We start from the raw sequence: 25,645 nt of genomic DNA on the forward strand, positions 1-25,645 counted from the left end.
GTGGAGAGGGTTTTCACTTGTTCTATAATGTCATGATAACAGGAAGTTTGATGTTAGGCCTAAGCTGAAAAGGATTCCCCCTCCAGGCTTCAACAAACAGTACATGAACCATGAACTTCCAGATGTTCAAGCTGGATTTAGAAAAAGGCAGAGGAATCAGAGATCAAATTGCCAACATCTATTGGATCTTCGTAAAAGCAAGAGAGTTGCAGGAAAACATCTACTTTTGCTTTATTGACTATGCAAAACCCTTTGACTGTGTGGATCACAAAAAACTGTGGAAAATTCTCAAAGAGATGGGAATACCAGAAGACCTGACCTGTCTCTTGAGAAATCTGTATGCAGGTCAGGAAGCAACAGAACTGGACATGGAACAACAGCCTGGTTCCAAATCGGGAAAGGAGTACATCAGGGCTGTATATTGTCACCCTGCTTATTTAACTTATATGCAGAGTACATCATGTGAAACACTGGGCTGGATGAAGCACAAGCTGGAATCAAGATTGCCAGGAGAAATATCAATAACCTCAGGTATGCAGATGATACCACCCTTATGGCAGAAAGTGAAGAAGAACTAAATAGCCTCTTGATGAAAATAAAAGAGGAGAGTGGAAAAGTTGGCTTAAAACTCAACATTCAGAAAACCAAGATCATGGGATCCAGTCCCTTCACTTCATGGCAAATAAATGGGGAAGCAATGGAAATAGTGATAGACTATTTTTCTGGGCTCCAAAATCACTGCAGATGGTGATTGCAGCCATGAAATTAAAAGACATTTGCTCCTTGGAAGAAAAACTATGACCAACCTAGACAGCATATTAAAAAGCAGAGACATTAGTTTGCCAACAAAGGTCCATCTAGTCAAGGCTGTGGTTTTTCCAGTGGTCATGTATGGATGTGAGTTGGACTGTGAAGAAAGCTGAGTGCCGAAGAATTGATGCTTTTGAATTGTGGTGTTGAAGAACACTGTTGAGAGTCCCTTGGACTGCAAGGAGATCCAACCAGTCCATTCTAAAGGAGATCGATCCTGGGTGTTCTTTGGAAGGACTGATGCTAAAGCTGAAACTCCAGTACTTTGGCCACCTCATGTGAAGAGTTGACTCATTGGAAAAGACTCTGATGCTGGAGGGGATTGGGCGCAGGAGGAGAAGGGGACGACAGAGGATGAGATGGCTGGATGGCATCGCCAACTCGATGGACGTGAATTTGAGTGAACTCTGAGAGTTGGGGATGGACAGGGAGGCCTGGCGTGCTGCGATTCATGAGGTCCCAAAGAGTTGGACACGACTGAGCGACTAAACTGAACTGAACTGAATGTTATATTATTAAATGTGCCTGTTGGCTACAACAGCTTAGGAGTTTACTGTGTAACCATTTCATGTCCTCTAATTATATAGGCTACAAAGAAATGGAAACATCTCCCAGTTTACTAATGTGTAATCTCAAGGTTCTCTTGAGCCAGTTTTTTAGATATCAGTAATTTCCCAGTGGCATTTCTATGGTGGGTATCTTTGTAAGTAAGTCTACAGGAGCTGACTTTAATCAGTTTAATCTTCAGTAAGTTTAAATATTGATACAAGCCACAATATTCCTGAACCCTAGTCCCTTTAAGCTAAAGCCCTGAATATATCCAGTTATTCCTGAACCTCTCTAGGGCATGATGCCCTGAGATAGATTGGTAAGAGTGCTATCAGTATTTCGGTTGTGTGGCTAATACAGAAGAAACGGATTAATTCATCCCAATTTTCTCCCATAGCATTTTTATTAATCATTTTGGTATGCTTAGAGGCCCATCAATACCCTAAACCTTTGGAATAGATTTGACTCACCACATACCTGTATACACAGATCATAACTAAGATGACAGAGGTGTTTGCTACCTCAGTTGTAGTAATCATTTCACAATATATATTTGTATTGAATAATCACATTGCAGACCTTAAATGTACACAGTGTGTTATATGTCAATTATATCTCACAAAAGCTGGGAAAAAAACAATTTGAATTCTCTTTGTGAAATAAGAGTGGAACTCAATTCTTCATGTTACTTTCAGTGGAGTTGTAATTATAGATACCTCCATTCCAGTTTTAAACTGAAGATTGCTAGAAAATAGCAGTAGAGGAAGCTTATGATAATGTACTATTATATTAGGATAAACCTTCTGTTTCTCACAGTTTTCCTGTCCAAATTGGTCCTACATATGGAAAATCAGGAATTATGCTACAATGGTTTACTTAATTATATTTAAGGACCCTTTATTCCCATGATTTGAGTGTTCCTCTCTGGAATAAAATTTGATAGTGATTTCAGCTACTTCAGATTTTCAAAACAAAACATCCTTGGTCAAATATCTATGATGACTGAAACTGCCAAGTGATACCAGAGAAATCCATGATTTCACTGAGAAAATGAGAAGCTATTATTTGGCTGCTTGGGCTGTAAATGAAAGGAAAAGACATTCTATTGGTGGGGCTGAGGAAAAGGACAGCAGTTTGAGAAAGGTGCCTTATCACATGTTCTGTCCAGAGAGTGATTTAGGTAATCTGAGAATTGTATGAAATTAGAATAAAATATTCATCTGGCTACTCAGAATTAGGTCAGTAGTATAGAACAGGATTCCCCCAGTGTCCTTATGTAGATTCATAAAATGTCTGGAAGACCTACATAATAATAATAATATTTTATTGAACTCTTATTTTTGTGCCAGGCCCCATGGTCAGTATATTTCTTACATGATTCACATGAATGTTCATTATAGTTATATAAAATAAGTAATGTTGTCACTCCTTCTTTATTCCTTTCTATTTTTTTTTTTTAACTGATGGGGAAACACTGAGGCTTAGAGTAGTTAAGAAACTTGTCCTAGGCCACATGTATCTTTAAGTTGCAGAGCTGGCCTTCAACCTAGGCCACAGGCTCAAAGCCCTTGCATTTCACCACCACCCCTTAATGCCTCTCGTCCTCTTTCTGATGCTAGGTGCTTACTGAACTGTAGCTTGTGGTCTTTTAGTTGAATGTGCAAATCCCATCCCACTAGCTAAATTATAAATATGTTAAGAGCAGGACCTTTGCAGTTAACTTTGTTTAGTCTAGACCACCTATTTTATAGGCTTCCCAGGTGGCTCAGTGATAAAGAATCTGACTCCTAATGCAAGAGACTCAGAAGAGACAGGTTCTATCCTTAAGTTGGGAAAATACCCTGGGGTAGGAAATGGCAACCCACTCTAATATTCTTGCCTGGAAAATTCCAGGGACAGAGGAGCCTAGCAGGCTACAGTCCATGGGGTACCAAAGTGTCAGACATGACTGAGTATATACACACCACCTACTTTATATATAGCAGACATTTAATTAATGCTTGCTAATTATGGCATTGGAAGGAAAGTTATGACCAACCTAGATAGCATATTCAAAAGCAGAGACATTACTTTGCCAACAAAGGTCCGTCTGGTCAAGGCTATGGTTTTTCCTGTGGTCATGTATGGATGTGAGAGTTGGACTGTGAGAAGGCTGAGCGCCAAAGAATTGATGCTTTTGAACTGTGGTGTTGGAGAAGACTCTTGAGAGTCCCTTGGACTGCAAGGAGATCCAACCAGTCCATTCTGAAGGAGATCAGCCCTGGGATTTCTTTGGAAGGAATGATGCTAAAGCTGAAACTCCAGTACTTTGGCCACCTCATGCGAAGAGTTGACTCATTGGAAAAGACTCTGATGCTGGGAGGGATTGGGGGCAGGAGGAGAAGGGGACGACAGAGGATGAGATGGCTGGATGGCATCACTAGTCTGGGTGACCTCTGGGAGTTGGTGATGGACAGGGAGGCCTGGCGTGCTGCAATTCACGGGGTCACAAAGAGTTGGACACGACTGAGCTGAGCTGAACTGAATTATGGCATTATATGCATATTTAGGATTGTATATAGTTTGCATACAAATAAACTTATTGGACCCAAAATTGGAAAACCTGGATTCAAGATTTGGTGTAGCTATTACATATCCTCCCTAGTATTACCTCTTTACATTTTTAAGATAAGACCCATGAACAAACAGTTTAAGTCAAAAATTGATATGAATGTGTCCAAAATGCTTATACTGGGTGTGGCCCCTTCTTGAACTGCAGAAACACAATCATAAAATTCGTTTTCAATGGAAAAAGGTAGTAGGATTTCTGAATTGAAAGTATTACATTGATGGTTTATAATTTAAAAGTCTTTACATTTAATTAGTGAAGACTAACAGAAAAAAGTGAGATGTTCTCAGTTAGCAACAGTTGTATGTGGTATCATCGGATTTAAAGGTGGTCTTAGTGCATAATCTGTAGATGCTTCAAGTAGTTTAGACAAGACTGCAACTGCTCTGAGGCAGGGAGGATAAGCCATGACTACTGGATCAAGAAATAGGCCATAAAAGACATTGAGTCTTGGATGTTGACCATGTTGTTGATTTAATAACTGCCATGACCTAACCTTTTTATATGTATAAAAAATCAAGATTTATGATAATTTGGAAGGGGTTAATCTGGACTCAGGCTCCCCTGGTGGCTCAGTGATAAAGAACCCACCTGCCAATGCAGGAAATGTGGGTTCAGTCCCTGGGCTGGGAAGATCCCCTGGAGAAGAAAATGGCAACCCACTCCAGTATTCTTACTTAGGAAATCCCATGGACAAAGGAGTGTGACGGGGCTACAGTCCTTGGGATCACAAAAGACTCTGACAGGACTTAGCAACTAAACACCACCACCAACAATCTGGACTGTTACAGATTATTCTCTCATTTTTCTGTCTGTATCCGTGGAAACTTTTACTCAAAGAGATTCTTCAGTTTCTTTTTTAATCATGTACAGTGTAGGTATCTTTAGCTAATATGAAACTTTGGTTCTTTCAGCAGATTTTCTGCTTAAAGTATCTATAGGTGTCCCTATACAAAAGCCTGTCTGAAAAGCCAGCCATAAAGTGTAAATTTCTAAGTAGATGATTTCTCTTTCAAGTTTTTTTTTTTCTGATTCCTGTATTTTATGTCTGTTCAGTTCAGTCGCTCAGTCGTGTCCGACTGTTTGCAACCCCATGAACCTCAGCACACCAGGCCTCCCTGTCCATCACCACCTCCCGGAGTTCACCCAACCCATTTCCATTGAGTTGGTGATGCCATCCAACCATCTCATCTGCTGTCATCCCATTCTCCTCTGAGCCCATTTTAAAAAGGGAAGACAATGTTCCCTTTATTTTGGCTATTTAAGTACTGAGAGTATTGTTTGAAATATTCCTGAAGTCTATTTTTAAAGTTTCCTATTGATTCATCCTTGTTTTGTTCACAATTTTTAGTTGATGTCCAATTCATCTCAGAGAAAGTCTTCTGAAATGGCCTTGCATTGTGTTTTTCTATACTTCTTGCCCTTAAAGAGCTATTAAAATTTTTATTCTTATTTTTTTATGATGAGCTGGGATATTTAAATGCTCTCCTGGTCTTTTTACTGCTTTTAACCAATTTTTTCTAACCTAACAATTTTTTTCCAACCTAACAAGAGGGACTAATAATTAAGTGAACTTAGTTGGAAAATAACTGATAATTCAGGGTACTAAGCAACAGGATCCTGAATTCTGCAGCAAATTTCTGTCTTCCTGTGCTAAAAGAAATTCCTTATAACTGAGGCCAGTGTTTAAATTCAACTTCTATACAATAGTCTTCAGATATAGTAGCTTTAAGCAGTTGGGGCAATATGACTACTTCTTTCCTGCAAAAATCACTAAGGAAATGGTTCAGGAGGTCAGAGGAAGAAAAAGAATGTATTGAAGGAGTGAAGTGATTGGTGAAGATAAAACTGAGCAGAGAGAGATACACTGTCAGTAGGGTAAATTTCAGAAGGTTAGAGAGTGAAATTGAGTCTTCCGGAGTCAGCAGTTTGTTTTGAGGCCTCAGTTTACTCATTAAAGGAGCTGACTAATGAGTGTTTTTTGTTTTATCTTCATTTTTATAGAACATCTTATTTTATTATTTGTTTTGACATGTCTGAAGCTTAACACAATGTTATTCTAAATTTTTAAGGGTAATTTATTACTGTAAATGCAAATATTAGGATTGTAATGCAATACAAATAGGAAGCAGAAATTCTTCCAGGAGAAGACTGCAGCTTTGATATACACAAGCGTGTAACAAACAAGTTGCTCAAATTGTGTGCTTATGAAAAGCACCTGGGTCCTCAAGCAAGTGTTAGAACAGTGCTACGTACAGTCAATAATCTGATAGTCATTGATCCTACATTATGGACTAAACAAAGTAATTTGCAAATTGACAAGAATGAGAATGGCCTCTAAGTGTTGTAGAGAACCCAAGGCAAAACTTGACCGACTACTTTTGCATAAATTTGTTCCTGGTTTAACAGACCTCCAACCCTTAGTCTTTGGAGCATCCTGATTAATCTGGTTACTACTTAAGACAGGTCTTTGCCTGTGTTCTTTATAAAGCACTTCCTTATACATTCAGTGACACAAGACAATTCAAGATAAAATACAAGACAATACTTTGTATGAATTTTCAAACAAAAGAAGGAAAAGCAGCAAAAAAAAAAAAAACAGATTAATGGCAAAAATATTTACTGAATAATATACCTCTAAAACAAAAGTTCTAATAACCTTATACAAAAGTTAGGTATAATTTTTTATTCAATGAGTGCACTTACCAAAAAAAAGGTTGAATTACCCTTTACAGAGACATAGAACTAATGACCCATATAAAGACCCACTGAGTCTTTATAACAAAAATTCTAGGATAACAAATTAATCAGCAGCAAGAGCTCAGTGAAACAAATTAGAACTCAGATTTATCATTGTTGAGGCAGATTCACCTCTAAGTAAATTTCAACAGATGGAATTTGGGAACAGGGAACATGGCAAGTACACATATTAACCTGAGGTTCATAGGGAATACTGCCCAGGGAGGGCGTTCAGAACTATCTCAGTAGGACTTCAGAATTGTTGGAGGATGAGACCTTCACTCAAAACCTGATACGAAAACCAGAGCTGGGTTTATTGGTTAATTTAGTAAAAGAGTTATACTTGGGAGTTTCATTAAGCAAAACAAATGATTATTATGTAGAGTTGGGGGCTTTGTCTTGGATTTTCATGGTTTACAGAGACAAGAATGGGTGGACATCAGTTTTTTAATTATTTTTTTGTTATTGAATACAGAAGCATGTTTTATGTCTGGTTATAGAGGTTAGCAATGGGTTGACATAGCCTCAGTTAGTTTTCTGAGGTGATTCTTCTAATTCTTGACTGACTTTTAAAGCATGAAGCTGTCACTGGTTGGCTTCCAGTGGGCTGTTGGTTGAAGTGAGGTGTTACTTACTTAGAAGGGTTTAAAATGAGTTCCAGTGTTTACTTACTACCTGAAGCTGAAATTAAAACTGAACTTGATTGATTAAATCGGTTAAACCAGTTCAGGTATTCACTGGCTACATTGATTCTAGAACAGTTTTTTCCTGGGAGTTTGGGAGTGTTTTCATGTATTTATAATGGATGTGCACATAAATTTAGCATTATAATTCAGATAACATTTTTTCATGTAAGCCTTTTTATACTGACTTAATACATGTATGGATACACTCCACACATTTGTAATATTAATAGCTATGTAATATATTAATATGCCATAATGTATATAACCATTCCCAGTTGTTGAGCATTTGAACTTTTTTCCATTTTTCACTAATAGTGGTGCTATAGCACTCCTTTTGAATGGTCTTCAAAGGAAAATAAACAAAAGTTTCAATGTTTTTCATAATTTTCATCCTATGATCACTTGAAGGATATGCAAAGTGTAGGTCCATCATTTTCCCCAGTTGCCTGACTGGATTTAATTTATTTTTTAAAAGTATGACTTCAGAAATTTTTATCTGAGAAAGTTAGAGTAATCTGTATTCTTGACTTTTTAAATCTCGACCTATATGTATGAACAAATCAAAATTCAGCAGTGTGGAACAATGGATGGATTTTGAAATAAGGACTGAAATTCATAGCATTCCATACAGGATAAACGTAAAGCATATGAATTATTTAGGGAGGGGATGGGGACAGTGGGTGTACTGTAGCTGGCTTATACCACTTTGAGAGCTAACTAGTAAATATTCAGGAGTTACATAAGCCAGTTATTAAACTGTTAGTAGCTTGAAATCAGCTATGGTAGGCACATTTGCACAGCAGAAATTGTCAAATGCCACAAATCAAGGCATGTTGATGTTGTTGGAGAGCCAGTTTATACCAGCGCAGCACTGGATGGGAGCATTAGGGAAGCAACTTAGAATTTGACACTAGAGGTAGGTAGGATATAGGGTACTTATTTAAGAAAATAAGACCTCATCTTTGATCCTATTCTACACATGGTCCTCATTTGATTGACTTGGGAAGATGCCCAGTGAAAAAGACCAAGAAAAGAGACTAAACTCTTCCAAGAAAAATGCAAAATATAGCCAAATCCACATAGTTGGTTTCATTTACACTGATTCATGAACCTCTATTTTGCAAAAGTTGCTTCTTATCTAACCTCTATTTTCAAAGTGCATGTTTTAGGTAGAAATGTTCTAAATACAAATTATCATATTTTGACAAAAATGTTGACAAGAATGAACATCTATCTAAAGATAGTGGACTATTTAAAGATAGTGTATATGGATATTTTTAAATGCTCTCCTCCACAGGAGTCTCTCCTTTCCCCACAAGAATCCACAGGACACACACATACACATGGGGGCGAGGGGGACTTACACTGTAATGAAACAAGAAATATCCATAATTCTAACTAAGACGTGTCCCTGCTTAAGGAAAGAAGATGTGAGCTAAGGATTTTATATCCAGCAAAATTGACTTTCACTTATCAAGGGCACAAAATGTTATTAGCATGTAAGAATACAAAGAATGTTGTTACTATGAGCCCTTAATGAGAAATCTCCTGAAGAATGAGCTTCAGTTAAGCAAAGGTAGCGTAATGCCAAAGCCTTTGACTGTGTGGATCACAATAAACTGTGGAAAATTCTGAAAGAGATGGGAATACCAGACCACCTGATCTGCCTCTTGAGAAATTTATATGCAGGTCAGGAAGCAACAGTTCGAACTGGACATGGAATAACAGACTGGTTCCAAATAAGAAAAGGAGTACATGAAGGCTGTATATTGTCACCCTGTTTATTTAACTTATATGCAGAGTACATCATGAGAAACGCTGGGCTGGAAGAAACACAAGCTGGAATCAAGATTGCCGGGAGACATATCAATAACCTCAGATATGCAGATGACACCACCCTTATGGCAGAAAGTGAAGAGGAACTCAAAAGCCTCTTGATGAAAGTGAAAGCGGAGAGTGAAAAAGTTGGCTTAAAGCTCAACATTCAGAAAACGAAGATCATGGCATCTGATCCCATCACTTCATGCGAAATAGATGGGGAAACAGTGGAAATAGTGTCAGACTTTATTTTTCTGGGCTCCAAAATCACTGCAGATGGTGACTGCAGCCATGAAATTAAAAGACGCTTACTCCTTGGAAGGAAAGTTATGACCAACCTAGATAGCATATTCAAAAGCAGAGACATTACTTTGCCAACAAAGATTTGTCTAGTCAAGGCTATGGTTTTTCCTGTGGTCATGTATGGATGTGAGAGTTGGACTGTGAAGAAGGCTGAGCACCAAAGAATTGATGCTTTTGAACTGTGGTGTTGGAGAAGACTCTTGAGAGTCCCTTGGACTGCAAGGAGATCCAACCAGTTCATTCTGAAGGAGATCAGCCCTGGGATTTCTTTGGAAGGAATGACGCTAAAGCTGAAACTCCAGTACTTTGGCCACCTCATGTGAAGAGTTGACTCATTGGAAAAGACTGATGCTGGGAGGGATTGGGGGCAGGAGGAGAAGGAGACGACAGAGGATGAGATGGCTGGATGGCATCACTGACTCGATGGACGTGAGTCTGGGTGAACTCCGGGAGTTGGTGATGGACAGGGAGGCCTGGTGTGCTACGATTCATGGGGTCGCAAAGAGTCGGACACAACTGAGCGACTGATCTGATCTGATCTGATCTGAACGTAAGTTCACCAAAGGAGAAATAATCATATACTATGTGCCTCCTAATAAAAGAACACTCTGCTTCATAGAGTCTTGCCAAAAAGTAAAACCAGAGTCAGATCACAACTCTGTATCCAGTTGCCAATTTGTAGGAAATTCAGAGGACGAAAGAACATGTTGAACTGCCCTGTGACTATGCAGTCAGCAAGGTTCAGGTTATGGAAATCTCTCCAGGTCAGATTTGTAGGTTCTTCAACAGATAAACTGTAAAGGGAAAGAAAATGGAAAAGCTTAAAAGAGAGTTAAAAGCAATATCAATTTTAATGGGCAAGACTAAAAGGCCCAATTAGAAGCCCAGAGATGTTAACGCTTAGACTTTTAAAGATAGCTAATTTCATTAAAATATTCTAATTTTTCCCTCAAGTTCCTGCATTTTTCCAGATACTAAAATTGAAGTATAAGTTAATCTAACTTATAAAAGAATGCTTTAATGTGTCAGATTGTAAACTATGTTTTCTATACTTAATTTTGAGGCAGTGCAGCAGGAATTTTCCCAAGTTTAAATGCCAGCTCTTCCACTCTGGCCTGTGGCTTTGGGAAAATTACTTGATTAACATCAGGTTGGGGGGGTGAAGGTGATTTTTATATATCTCTTTTAAGACTAATAATAAATTGTAACCTCTCCTGGGGCAGCAGTGCATGAAATACATCATGTGTGTGATTCTGGTGTTGTGCTTGACTTACAATAGGCACTTGATAAAGGAAAGCTGCTCTTACCTTGGTTGCAGTAGGTGTGGAGGGGGGCCCAAGTATTCTGTACTTTTAAAAGCCTCTCAAATGATTCTAATGATTGTTCTAATTAGGGGAACACAGTCCCTGATAAAAATCCTTCTGGATATAAACAAATACTCAGCTTCAGGGATGTTTATCAATGCATTTCTTAGAACAGTACTTAGAAAAACTGGAAAACATCTAGGAGAATGCAAAATAAGTTAGTTCTGTCCATGTGCTAAAATACTATGTGGCCATTAAAATCAAATCAAGTAGCTAACATAGCATTTTGTTCCAGGTACTGTCCGAAATGTCTTCTGTATACTGTTTCATTTAGTAGTCCTGTGAGGCTGGCTCCCTTATTATCTCAATTTAACAGATGAAGAAATATGATATTATAAATAACAAGTTGTGAAGCTGAAATATTTCTAAACTACTAGCAATAAAAAACATTTTTACAATAAAAATTTTGGCCTTGTTAGAGGAAAGACTGAATTAGCTTTCTAACAGAAAATATTTCAAAATTGTCATGTGAAGAAGTGATCAAAAAAAAAAAGTGATCAAAGCATTTGCAGTCAAAAAGTAGGAGAAAAAAGTATTACAAAGGTATGTTAGTTATTTTTCTGGATTTTTACAAATGTATTTGTGGTGTTCGTGTTTTAAAATTTGTAATTTGTTATTTTTCTCATTGTAAATAAATATCAACTTTTTAGCCCATTTTTGTACCTTTTTCCTATTGAGCCCTCTCCCCTGCACAGATTGTATAACTTTCAGGCCCCACAAAACCTGGATTCCCGCCCCTCTGCCTACCAGGTATGCGTGATTAGAACCCCCAAAGAAGAGAAGGGGACAGATGTAATAGAGGAAAAATATTTAGACGGATGGAAGGAGAAAACTTTCTTCAAATAAAACTTGAATCTTCATAAAAAGCTTCCTGAAAACTGACAGAGATGCCTCAAACTGGCTGAATGGCACTATGTAACTTTAGTCATTTTGGGGGCAGCTTTCTGTTCACATTCAATGGAAACAGGTAGGATGATCTCAGAGAGGAGTGAATGCTCAGAAACAACTTTCCTAGGTTTTATGTTTGCTTTTTAATTCCTTTATGTGGAGAAGAACACTATTCAGATGGCAATAATATCATTTAATATATTTCAGTAAAAAACAGATGGAGGCAATTTAGAGTTCCTTTATCAATCCTTTGTTCTTATTGTCTCTTAGAGTCTGATATTTCTCGTTCGAGACTGGAGCTTCCCATACGAATTTTCATATGGATCTGACGGTGGCTCCAAATTCTTGGAGAAACGCCTCAAGGTTTGTTAGCTGTCTAGATGCATGACATTTCCCCAACAGTGATCTAAAATTATTTTTGTTGAGTGACTTCTTGAATAGATACTCAATAGCCACAAACTCATTTGACCTTCATAGTATCTCTGTGAACAAACTAAGAGTGATACTTAACAAAATGTCAATTACAATTTTAAATATTATCGATAATTATGATTCAGAAAAAGAGTTCTTTTGTAGCTATCTATAAAACAATGATTTATTCCTAAAGATAAAATCTTTAATTTGAAGAGTTAAATCAGTTGGAGATTGACAGTTCAAATATCTGGATTCATGTTTTAGTAGAGGCTTAAAGTCAATTTAAGAAAATATTTAAGTTTTAAGATCCCCAAAGTCAATCTTAGGACATTTTGCTAGTAGTTCACAGAATGTGATATTAGGAGGAGGCTATTAACTGTCTGTGTCATGACAATTCAATAGTTGAACAGATATCCAAAAAAAATACCTAATGAGTAATCAGGAAAAAAATGGAGATTAAAAAAAGAACTCTTGATAATCAGGATCTCTAAGCTTACTTTTTTAGGCTATGGTTATTTTTAGGATAATTTGTACTATTAACTGTCTAATACATAGGAAAAAAGGAGGCAGTTTAGCTTATATGTAAATACCCAACTATCCAGATGTCTTTCTAGAATTTAAATGTATACCTACTAAGTGACAAGAGGCTGTCTTTGAGTACCTCCTGAAAAGAAGGTAGGAATATCTTATGATCTATTCATGTCTTTGTGAATACTTTGAATTAAAATTTGAATTTGTAGGAACTAGCTGGAGTAAAATCCCACTAATTTGTACTAAAAAATTGGAAGGCTCTTCTGAGTAAGAGTAGACATTTGTTAATTATAGTAATAATGCCATATGTATACTATACGTAAATGTGGCTATGTAGCAATTGACCCAAAACTTTTAGTATCAGCCCTGGTCATGTCATTTTTTATCATTGTGACCAGACATAGCAAATATAAATGCCACAGAACTCTTTTGGAGTTCAGTTTGCGTTGAAAGTCATTTAAACTTCAGAATGATTTACTACAGGTCTCAGGGAACCAGCATGAAGAACTACAGAATGTTCGAAAACACATCCATTCCTGTTTCACCAAAATTTCCTGTTTTCTGCTACCTCATCCTGGCCTAAAAGTAGCTACCAATCCAAACTTTGATGGAAAACTGAAAGGTTTGTCTGTCTTTTAGTGAATGTGTTTATGTCACTAAGTCTGATTTTATCCACTGGGCTTATAGCTGCTAGTTTAGTTTGTTCACTGATCTAGGTGTGCTGATTAGAAATTGTCAGGGGGATTGAGAATCCCCAGCTCATGCTAGAGCACCTCCTTGATCTGTGGGGTTCTATGGGTACCAAATATGTACACAGAGAAAATAGACTAAATCCTGCACTCACCTGGGAGCAGTAACCCTCACCCTTTCTCAGAGGTTCCTGCTCACCTCTGCATTGAGAAATGCTCCTTAATATCTTCCTTTTACATTTTCCTTATTTATATTAAAAGGGAAAATAGAAGTCTATATTATTGGAATGTTTGTATTGTTATATAATTAGAGATAGAAAAAAATATTGCATAATACTGAAGTGAAGCTCTTTCAAACTGCTGCTGAAAAATTTAATTATAAATCATTAAAAACTTCACTAATAATGAAAGCATCTTCTGGATGAGGACTAGTTTCTTAAAAAACCAAAAGCCCCAGAGTGTTTTTCAAAGTAATAGTATGTAATCATCTCTTAAACAGAGAGATATGACTAATGTTTTAAGATTCCAAAGCAATTCAAATCGTCTAAAAAAAGAGGGAAGGGGGGCAGCAGGAGGTGGAGGCAGGAGTCTGCAGAAGCAGAAGCTAATCCTTCCTAATAATCATTAGGTCTTTAGATATTTGCTTTGCAGTTAATCCAAGGTAGTACTGATCTCACATGGCCTCAGCCTGCAATGGTTTAGAGTGGGGCTTGGGTTCCCAGCCAGAGGTTGGGCTGGATTGCAGTGGTGAAAGCACCAAATCCTATCCACTAGACCAGTGGTCAGTGACAAAGGCCCTGGGAATTCCCACAAAGACAGAAAGTAGTGAAACGAGGAAAGTATTTATCAAGAAGGGAAAAAAAATACAGTATGTGTAGATGGACACACAAGCAGACTCAGAGGGAGAGTCCCTGAGTTGTACCCTCATGGCAATTTGAATTACTTTTATGGAGCGTTTCTTCCAAGTTTCCTTTGGCCAGTCATTTTGATTTGCCTAGTTCACAGTCCATCTTTCGGAGAAGGCAATGGCACCCCACTCCTGTACTCTTGCCTGGAAAATCCCACGGACAGAGGAGCCTGGTAGGCTGCAGTCCATGGGGTTGCGAACAGTCAGACACGACTGAGTGACTTCCCTTTCACTTTTCACTTTCATGCATTGGAGAAGGAAATGGCAACTCACTCCAGTGTTCTTGCCTGGAGAATCCCAGGGACTGGGGAGCCTGGTGGGCTGTGGTCTATGGGGTCACACAGAGTCGGACACGACTGAATCGACTTAGCAGCAGCAGCAGCAGCAGTCCATCTTTGGTGTACCTCAGGATCCTTCCATATGTGCACACGCATCTCTTAGCCAAGATGGATCCTACTGCAGAGGCATCTGGGTAAAGCATCCCTTGACATTGCTCCTCCTTTCGCCTGCAATTAGCCTTTTCTGCACATGTATGTTCAGGGAGGTCTCCTGACTTCACAAACAAGAAATACCTGGTCTGGGAAAGGCCCAACCTCTTCCCTTAATTGTCCTGCTATTCCTGACTTGGAGTTTCCATCAGTAGGGAATGAATCTCCATTTGCTTTATCCTGGGGGAGGCCTATTTACCTCCTCCTGCTGCTGCTGCTAAGTCGCTTCAGTCGTGTCCGACTCTGTGCGACCCCATAGACAGCAGCCCACCAGGCTCCCTGGTTCCTGGGATTCTCCAGGCAAGAGTACTGGACTGGGGTGCCATCGCCTTCTCCAGTCCACCTCCTACCTCAGTACAAAGACATTTCTGACTTTTTTATTTGTAAGCCTAGCATTGAGTACACCACTAAATTCAAACATGTCCTTAATTTACTTTGGCCTTTCTGCATTGTGTCAGGGGTAATGAGACAGTGGCATAACAAGCCTTGCAGCACAGTTGTTCTCAAAGGACTTTAAAATTACTTTTAAAAATGACAGCTGAACAACTTGTGTTCAGTTTTGTGGAACTGGCAAATTCAAAAAGCAAACCAGTTTTTTTTCCCCATGTATCCATAGTGTTTTCTCTCAGATACCTTTTATTTTACCATTGTAGTTAATACAAATTTATCAATTATCAGCAATTGTTCTTATACATGTTTTAAATTGTCTTTTCGTTATACAACAGAAAGACAACTGTAGGCAGGCACATATTAATGCATGGATTTCAAGATTGTATAATTTCACTGTCACTTATGAATTCCAACCCACCAGTGAGCACACAGACCTCTTAATACTGTGCAGTGACCTAATGGCTTCAATGTGTTTTGAATAAATTACATAAAGAGAGGGCTCCCACAAGGCCTTTCTTTCTTCTCTGGGGTTGGAGAGCCATAAGCAGGCAGAGCAGGAGCAGGCCTTCAACTGTCCTTTACTGGGACAAAAAAGTACCCTGCCTTGTTCTTTTCCTGTAGTACACAGCTATAGTTCTTAAATTAACAGATATATTTTGCAATGAAAGAATTCAGGGAAAGAGTTTAAGATAAATCATGCAGATATAAATCACAGTCTTAAATAGATTTGTTCCTCATCAAATTTTACTCATAATCTAAACATATATTGACTCACAATTGGTTTACAGTTACCCATGAGTTGCAAGTTTACCAAAGTGGCTAGCCTGAGGGAAAGAGAAATAAAAGGCAGCTTCAGTTAACTGTCAAAAGTTCCATTTTAATGAGGCTACTGCTAAATCCCTCTGTGCACCAAAATGCTCTAGTGTGCCTCAGTGTTTCCTTGGGCAGTTTTGAGTCTGCTGTCTACATCAGTTTTTCATCCCATCCTGAATCTTATAATATGGGGTTATTTCTATCCAGAATGTCTTGTCTTCTGGCCAAGCTGTTCTCCAGAGGGCTGTCATCTGAGTGGTTGCCTCCAGGGGAAAAAACGTCTTGAATAAACAATTGTGCAGAAATTATTTGATGATAGTTTCTCACATACTCTTTCGATACACTTACAGAAGTAATTTTCTAACTCATTTATCAATAGTAGTAATTGTTATAATTATCTTTTGTTCATGGTCCCTCACATTATCAAAATTGTTATCCTATCTTACTATTTCCAGTGTTATTTAAAACTTATGCTACTATGATTATATTTAATTGCTATTAGTTGAATCACTTCCCATTTAGGAAATCAAAAGGACCGAAAGCACTGAATCACATTCATTCATGATGCATTTGACCAGTTCTTATCAAGTGCCTACTGAATATGTCCCCTCATATAGCAGATCCAATCTTGTAATTAACAAGGAGTTAACCTTTTTCTGAGGTGGTTCTGTGTTATAATACCACCTGTAGAATGACCAGGTAACCACATCATAAATTGGGGAGCTGCTTCCTTAACAGCTCCAGTTAAGACTTCAGAAAGCATAGCCAAATCCCAGTGCAAGGTTATTATTTTTAAAGATGTATTTCTCATGACTTGTCAGAGTCAAATGATCCTGAAAAAATATCTTCCTTGGTTAGTTTCCACAGCAGCCCTACACCGTAGGTGCATCTGCCATGTGGAATTCTTATAAAGCATGTATCGTGTCCTCAATTGTTACAGATAACTTCTTTGACCTAGATCCTGAATTCCTAGCAAGGTTTTACTCTTGTGACAAAAATTCTTGAAGAAATGATGAAAACATAAATCATTATGAATAATCATCCACCCACACATATTATTGAACACTTGCAGTGAGCCAAGGCTGATGAGCACACCTCCACAAATTGATCTGAACTGGTCTGCAGATGTTCTGGGTCATGTATTTACTTTTCTTCCACTAATATTGTTAGCAAGAGCTCCCACTGGAGTGGGTCGCCATTTCCTTCTCCAAATACAGAGCACAGTTATCAGTAAAAACTGGTACAATGCAAACAAAAAAATAAATTTGAATAAACTCCTGTCCAAGTCCTCATAAAATATGGACACAAATTTCAAAGCTGTACAAAACATGAAGGAAAATATGTTGGAAGAATTTCCAACATCATGCTTATACATGTCATAAAACAGTAAGCAAAAGAAAAGAACCATAAATTCTTATGTAAACTGATATTTCAGTAACAAGCAGGGAACATGCAAAATACAATCATACGGTTTGAGTCTTTATCCTTAAGACCTTAGAAATCACCAATCCCAAAGCCTGAAAACTCAGTGACTCTGCTGAAATTCAGGTTTTTAAAAATCATGGTATCTTTGCTTAGATACCAAGTCTCTGGATATACCAAGTCTCTGCTTTTTACATATGATTTAAAAAATTATTGCTGTGTTCAAGAGTCCTCTGAATATCTGTTTTCTGTGTTACTTTGCTAAATTTGTAATGCTAAGCTTGAACCTAATACTATAAAATGGGTTATGTGTTACCAGTTCAGTTCAGTCGCTCAGTCGTGTCCAACTCTTTGCGACCCCATGAACTGCAGCACACCAGCCCTCCCTGTCCATCACCAACTGCCAGAGTCTACCCAAACCCATCTCCATTGAGTCAGTGATGCCATCCAACCATCTCATCCTCTGTTGTCCCCTTCTCCTGCCCTCAGTCTTTCCCAGCATCAGGGTCTTTTCCAATGAGTCAGTTCTTCGCATCAGGTGGCCAAAGTATTGGAGTTTCAGCTTCAGCATCAGTCCTTCCAGTGAACACCCAGGACTGATCTCCTTTAGGATGGACTGGTTGGATCTCCTTGCAGTCCAAGGGACTCTCAAGAGTCTTATCCAACATCACAGTTCAAAAGCATCAATTATTTGGTGCTCAGCTTTCTTTATAGTCCAACTCTCACATCCATACATGACTACTGGAAAAACCATAGCCTTGACTAGATGGACCTTTGTGGCAAAGTAATGTCTCTGCTTTTGAATATGCTGTCTAGGTTGGTCATAACTTTCCTTTCAAGGAATAAGCATCTTTTAATTTCATGGCTGCAATCACCATTAGTTGTATTAAATAACTCAGAATACTTCTGACCAGCTAGCTAAAAGGCCTCCATTGCTTTTCTTACAGTTTTGTGTTGTTGAGTTTCACTACTAGAGGAAGCCCTAATTTCACTTCTTTTTGAAGTTGAGTACTAGCTAACACACCTTACACAGTTCCATACATTTTTCATAAGATTGGCACAGTAAACACAGAAAACTTTTGGATATACTTTCTGGAGGGAATACATCTTATAAGACAGTAAATATCTGCCCTTCTTCCATTTATAACTCTCTCTGTATAAAACTGTGAACAAGACTTAAAGGCATCAGAATGCATGACATGGTTATGTGAATAGGGTGTGAAACATTTATGCATCGTTTAATATCAAGAAAGCTATTTTATAGGTGAAAGACAAAATAAATATGTAATTGGAGTGGAGACGAGAAAGACTAGCAATAGGAGTTGGGCAAGGAGTATAGTTCACCCTGAGAAAAGTGGGTTTCAGGAGTAATTTAGATGATCAGAAGGTGAGTGATAGCTTTATCACTGGGGAAAAAATAGAGGTAATTACCAGATGTTTTATGGTATCCCATGAAAGCCTTTAACAATTTTAAAATAATGATGAATTTTCTTCTACTTTAGAAATAGATGATGAATTCATCAAAAACTTGAAAATCCTCATTCCTTGGCTGCTTAGTCCTGAGAGCCTTGACATTAAAGAGATCAATGGGAACAAAATCACCTGCCGAGGTCTGGTAGAGTACTTCAAGGTATCATTCTTATTTCTAGAGCACTTGTGAGTATTTACATTTGACATGTTTGGGAATGCAGTTCCTACCTAAAACGACAGAAAATTATAGAAATATGGGGGGCAAAGGTATCAGGAATATATACAAATGATTTAAAAAATTATTAGACTCCCAAGAGGAGCTTGCTTTCTGAAATTATTTTTTGAGAAAATTCCTTGAGGTAACTTTACTGTCACCTTTTATCTTGAGGGAAATTATTTCGAAACAGAAATGTATCTAGGAGTTGGAAAAGTCTTGCTTCTCTTTACGGGGAGGAGGTGTTTCCCAGGGTCACATAGTCTTCACTTATGACCTATACTGAATTTTACCTTCATTCTCAAGATTTTCCCTAATGGGTTATACTTTGCCTTCCTACTGGAGAAAATTCTTCTACATTTCCTGCTTTCTTCACCAAGAGCCAATTTGAAATGGAAATATTTTAAATTTGCATTTACCTGTTTACCTCAGATAGCCCCAAACACATTTTTTAAACCAATGCATGTATATAGTAGATTTCGGTTATCAATCTGATTTTTGGATTGATGCTCCAAGGACTAAAATAACAAATTTTTAAATTGATGTTTTGTCATTTCAAATGTGGTTGTATACCTTCTTTGTGATTGTTTATCTTCACCACTCTCAGCAAGAAGTGACAGGTTATCTAAAATTTGAATTCTTGCTGTGCATAAAACACCATGGAGGAGCATAGAATTTTAGTAGGAGACTCAGGGCCCTTGAACAGATCTGTTCCATAAAGCTTTAGGCAGCAGCAGGTACAGATTCCTGTGGGTAACTGAAAACGTTACTCCTAGCAGAGGGATCTGAGAAAGTTTTAAAGGAGGTGAGGTAGGTAAGCCTTTGCAAAGACTGAGATTGGCAAATGTGTGCAAAGGGCTTTTCAGGAAAAAGGAACAAGAACTAATAATAATAAGAGGGAATTAAAAGTATGAGAAAGATAATAGTTCTTGAAACTGTCAAGATCTAACTTTTTTTTGAACTGTCAAGGCGTTAGACCTCAGAATACAATTTAATATAGATATTGAATGGAATTACTTGAACATGAGTCTTTTTCTTTCTTATTTTTTTAGGCTTATATAAAGATCTATCAAGGTGAAGAATTACCACATCCCAAATCCATGTTACAGGTATTTATTCATCAGGAGTCTTGACATTCTAAAACATTCTGTCACTAAAGCTAAGTTAAAGATATGCTCCAATCTGGCTGTCAGAAATCACCATATAAAAATAATGGATGGAGTGATATATCAGATTATTTTTCTATTAACGACTCTCTTGTGCAAGTGATTCATCTAATCACTTTCAGATACACATATAGCACCCTCACTTATGCTGAGATGCAAGAGAGTCTTCATTCTCTTTGTACTAAATTTGTTTAGAAAAGACTCACTGTGGTTTAGATTCATACACGTGACAAGAAAAGCAGGTCCATGTTTTAAACAAGTGGCCTCTACAAATAAACATTCAAGAAAGGAAAAACTTGCTTTTCCCATACTTTTTTTTTAAATTTCTGACTCTTAATGCCTCCTTTATGTTATCAGTGATACACTGTTCTATCAGTAGTAATCTTTAAAGTTGACATAGTTTTATGTATGAGTACATGTGTGCAGTCGTTTCAGTCGTGTCCAACTCTGACCCTGTGGACTACAGCCTGCTGGGCTCCTCTGTCCATGAGATTCTCCAGGCAAGTGGGTTGCTATGCCCTCCTCAAGGGGGTCTCCTGACCCAGGGATCAAACCTGTGTTTCTTATGTCTACCTGCACTAGCAGGCAGGTTCTTTACCACTAGTGCTGCCTGGGAAGCCCATTAGTATATATAAAATGTATATATTATTTCCCATGTGTCTGGATTTATAGATTCTCCCACATACACACACATTTGGTGAAAGGCTTAAAAATATTTTTTAGATGAATAATCTTCCAAATGAAAATTCATTTTTGAACTATGGTTTATTGAGTAAGCTATAGTTTATACATTTTGAAATTTTAATTTTACTAATGTAGAAGATACACAAGTATTTCAGCACTTTTTAAATTATCTGATGACCTTGAGTTTTTGCATATTTCTTGCATGTTGTGTGTATATATGTGGAAGTCTAATAACATTTTACATCATACTTTGTACTTTGTCCCAAGGCCACAGCAGAAGCTAATAATTTAGCAGCCGTGGCAACTGCCAAGGATACATACAATAAAAAAATGGAAGAGGTAAGAATATTTTAAATCACGTTTTAAGTAAAATCAGTATTTCTTCCATGAACTCATTCTTCTTCCACGTTACACTGTATACACATGCAGAAGTGGCTCTGACTTACGCTTTCTCAGCCTATGTGTATCACATTTCTTTTTATTGTATTCCTCAAGTATTTTAAAAACAAATCAAGAGAACATGACATATGCAAAATTTAAATGTATTTTAAATGAATTCTCTCTATAACATATTTCTTTTTAAAGGGGTGGAGGAATACAGATTTTTCCAGTATTTATAAGATCTAAAGTAGCTAAAATAACATGCTACCCTCTCCACTATACCTCCCCGTATTCCACAAGTCCAATTTCTGTCTTAAGTATAAAAACTTGTTAGAAACAAATAAACCACAAGGGCCAACATTTCTAAGTACTGTATTTCCTCTTTTTACTAGTAACATTCTAAATTAGGATGCATCTACTGATTATTGTGTATATCTATTAATGTGATGAGTTTTCTTTCCACTGAAAATGTTATAAAATCAAAACTGCACCCCAAATTGGTAGAGCCTTGGAATCAAGGGAAATATAGTATATGGTCTGGTGTTTATGACATAATTAAAGGGGAAATGGAGTGAGAGTCTCCTATGTATATTTAAATCTCACCCGTAGTTAACGGTATGGGTAATTGAGATTTCCCTTGTAACTTTTGAAAAAAAGTTGAAAAAGTGGTCCATGAACATTTAACATGTTTCCATTTATTCTCTTGAAGAAAATACTGTATGGACTCCAAACAGAAATCAGTGAAACCTTTTCACCTTGAAGAAATTGGACTCAGTAATGGCTATTCCAATCTGTGTTGAAAAGAGAATAAAAATTAAGGCTTTAATATGTCGCCTATAAAGTTACCAGTCCCACTTATAGTCTCCCCTGATAGAAATGGAGTGTGGAAAGATATGGGTTGACAAAATAAGATGTTGGCTCCTTCTGATTATTAATGTGTTCTAACAGATTCAGCTAGCTAAGTGCAAAATTGTGATACAGTTGCTAGTTTTACTGTGCACTGCATAAATAATACTTCCTATTTGATACAGATATGTGGCGGTGACAAACCATTTCTGGCCCCTAATGACCTGCAGACCAAACATCTGGAGCTTAAGGAAGAATCTGTGAAGCTATTTCGAGGGGTAAAGAAGATGGGTGGGGAGGAATTTAGCCGTCGTTACTTGCAACAGTTGGAGACTGAAATAGATGAACTCTACATCCAGTATATCAAGCACAATGATAGCAAAAATATCTTCCATGCAGCTCGTACCCCAGCCACACTGTTTGTTGTCATCTTTATCACATATGTGATTGCTGGTGTGACTGGATTCATTGGTTTGGACATCATAGCTAGCCTATGCAATATGATAATGGGACTGACCCTTATCACCCTGTGTACCTGGGCATACATCCGGTACTCTGGAGAATACCGAGAGCTGGGAGCTGTAATAGACCAAGTGGCTGCAGCCTTGTGGGACCAGGTATGAACACTGAATTCTCTTCAACTAAATGCAGCACCTATTTGAATGCCATCTGTGTGCCAGACACTATGTTAGATATAGTAAAATATACAGGTAAACATGACTTTAAGAATTTTATATAGAGTTTGTCTAGATGGCCAGATACAAACTATAGAAATAGTTTTCCAGTCAATGTCTCACTATTTTTCAAAAATATATGGATTAGGTAGTGTTTTTCTTATCCCTAAAGTTGAGAGAAAACAGTTGAGTTTTTATTTAGCTGATTGTGACTCAAGTATTTGTGGATTACTTCATACTTAAAACCTATCATTTGACTAGCATTGGTTTTGTTGTGCTGTGCTTAGTTGCTCAGTCGTGTGCAACTCTTTGCAACCCCACAGACTGTAGTCCACCAGGCTCCTCTGTCCATGGGGATTCTCCAGGCAAGAATACTGGAGTGGTTTGCCATGCCCTCCTCCAGGGGATCTTCCTAACCAGGGATTGAAGCCACATCTCTTTCACTGTAGGCAGATTCTTTACCATCTGAGCCACCAGGAAAGCCCAAGGATACTGGAGTGGGTAGCCTATCCCTTCTCCAGGGGATCTTTCTGACCGGGAATCAAACCAGGCTCTCCTGCATTGCAGGGGGATTCTTTACCAGCTGAGCTACCAGGAAAGCCCTTGGTTTCATTCAGTTCAGTTCAGTCGCTCAGTCATGTCCAACTCTTTGCGACCCCATGGACTTAGGCACGCTAGGCTTCCCTGTCCATCACCAACTCCCAGAGCCTACTCAAACTCATGTCCATCATGTTGGTGATGCCATCCAACCATCTCATCCACTGTCATCACCTTCTTCTCCTGCCTTCAATCTTTCCCAGAATCAAGGTCTTTTCCAGTGAGTCAGTTCTTCGAATCAGGTGGCCAAAGTATTGGAGTTTCAGCTTCAGCATCAGTCCTTCCAATGAATATTCAGGACTGATTTCTTTTAGGATGGACTGGTTGGATCTCCTTGCAGTCCAAGGGACTCTGAAGTGTCTTCTGCAACACCACAGTTCAAAAGCATCACTTCTTCGGTGCTCAGCTTTCTTTATAGTCCAACTCTCACATCCATACATGACTACTGGAAAAACCATAGGTTTGACTAGATGGACCTTTGTTGGTAATGTCTCTGCTTTTTAATATGCTCTCTAGGTTGGTCATAACTTTTCTTCCAAGGAGCAAGTGTCTTTTAATTTCATGGCTGCAATCACCATTTGCAGTGATTTTGGACCCCCTGAAAAATAAAGTCTGTCACTGTTTCCATTGCTTCCCCATTTATTTGCCATTAAGTGATGGAACCAGATGCCATGATCTTAGTTTTCTGAATGCTGAGTTTTAAGCCAAGTTTCACTGTCCTCTTTCACTTTCATCAAGAGGCACTTTCTGCCATAGGGTGGTGTCATCTGCGTATCTGAGGTTATTGATATTTCTCCCAGCAATCTTGATTCCAGCTTGTGCTTCATTCAGCCTGCCTTTTCGCATGATGTACTCTGCATAGAAGTTAAATAAGCAGAGTGACAATATAACCCTGATGTACTCCTGTCCTGATTTGGAACCAGCCTGTTGTTCCATGTCCAGTTCTAACTGTTGCTTCCTGACCTGCATACAGATTTCTTAGGAGGCAGGTCAGGTGGTCTGGTAGTCCCATCTCTCAGAATTTCCAACAGTTTGTTGTGATACACATAGTCTAAGGCTTTGGTGTAGTCAATAAAGCAAAGGTAGGTGTTTTTCTGGAACTGTTGCTTTTTCGATGATCCAGTGGATGATGGCAATTTGATCTCTGGTTCCTCTGCCTTTTCTAAATCCAGTTTGAACATCAAGAAGTTCACAGTTCATGTACTGTTGTAGCCTGGCTTGGAGAATTTTGAGCATTACTTTGCTAGCGTGTGAGATGAGTACAATTGTGCAGTAGTTTGAACATTCTTTGGCATTGCCTTTCTTTGGGATTGGAATGAAAACTGACATTTTCCAGTCCTGTGTCCACTACTGAGTTTTCCAAATTTGCTAGCACATTGAGTGCAGCACTTTCACAGCATCATCTTTTAGGTTCAAATAGCTCAACTGGAATTCCATCACCTCCACTAGCTTTGTTCACAGTGATGCTCCCTAAGGCCCACTTGATGTCGCATTCCAGGATGTCTAGCTCTAGGTGAGTGATCACACCATTGTGGTTATCTGGGTCATGAAAATCTTTTTTGCATAGTTCTTCTGTGAATTCTTGCCACCTCTTCTTAATATCTTCTGCTTCTGTTAGGTCCATATCATTTCTGTCCTTTATTGTGCTCATCTTTGCATGAAATGTTCCCTTGGTATCTCTAATTTTCTTGAAGAGATCTTTCCCATTCTATTGTTGTCTTCTCTTTCTTTGCATTGATCACTGAGGAAGGCTTTCTTATCTCTCCTTGCTATTCTTTGGAACTCTGCATTCAAATGGGTATATCTTTCCTTTTCTCCTTTGCCTTTCACTTCTTTTCTCAGCTATTTGTAAGGCCTCGTCAGACAACCATTTTGCCTTTTTGCATTTTTTCTTGATGGTCTTGATTACTGCCTCCTGTACAATGTCACGAACCTGTCCATAGTTCTTCAGGTACTCTACCAGATCTAATCCCTTGAATCTATTTCTCACTTCCACTGTATAATCATAAGGGATTTGATTTAGGTCATACCTGACTGGTCTAGTGGTTTTCCCTACTTTCTTCAATTTACGTCTGAATTTGGCAATAAGGAGTTCATGATCTGAGTCACAGTCAGCTCCTGGTCTTGTTTTTGCTGACTGTATAGAGCTTCTCCCTCTTTGGCTACAAAGAATATAATCATTCTGATTTTGGTA

The 25,645-nt window shown here is 38.2% G+C and overlaps 1 protein-coding gene across 2 annotated transcripts in view; it reads left to right on the forward strand.

Moving 5' to 3' along the window:
• Nucleotides 1-25,645, forward strand: part of ATL1 (atlastin GTPase 1) — a 74,710-nt gene that overhangs the window by 44,703 nt on the left and 4,362 nt on the right. For both annotated transcript variants that reach the window (XM_070797393.1, XM_019968651.2), the window contains exons 7-12: nt 12,036-12,128; nt 13,194-13,332; nt 18,922-19,049; nt 20,156-20,212; nt 21,221-21,292; nt 22,366-22,797. In XM_070797393.1, coding sequence (XP_070653494.1) covers nt 12,036-12,128; nt 13,194-13,332; nt 18,922-19,049; nt 20,156-20,212; nt 21,221-21,292; nt 22,366-22,797 — 921 coding nt within the window. The remainder of the gene's footprint in view (nt 1-12,035; nt 12,129-13,193; nt 13,333-18,921; nt 19,050-20,155; nt 20,213-21,220; nt 21,293-22,365; nt 22,798-25,645) is intronic.

This window comes from Bos indicus, chromosome 10, assembly GCF_029378745.1.
Source record: "Bos indicus isolate NIAB-ARS_2022 breed Sahiwal x Tharparkar chromosome 10, NIAB-ARS_B.indTharparkar_mat_pri_1.0, whole genome shotgun sequence".
NCBI classification, from domain to species: domain Eukaryota; kingdom Metazoa; phylum Chordata; class Mammalia; order Artiodactyla; family Bovidae; genus Bos; species Bos indicus.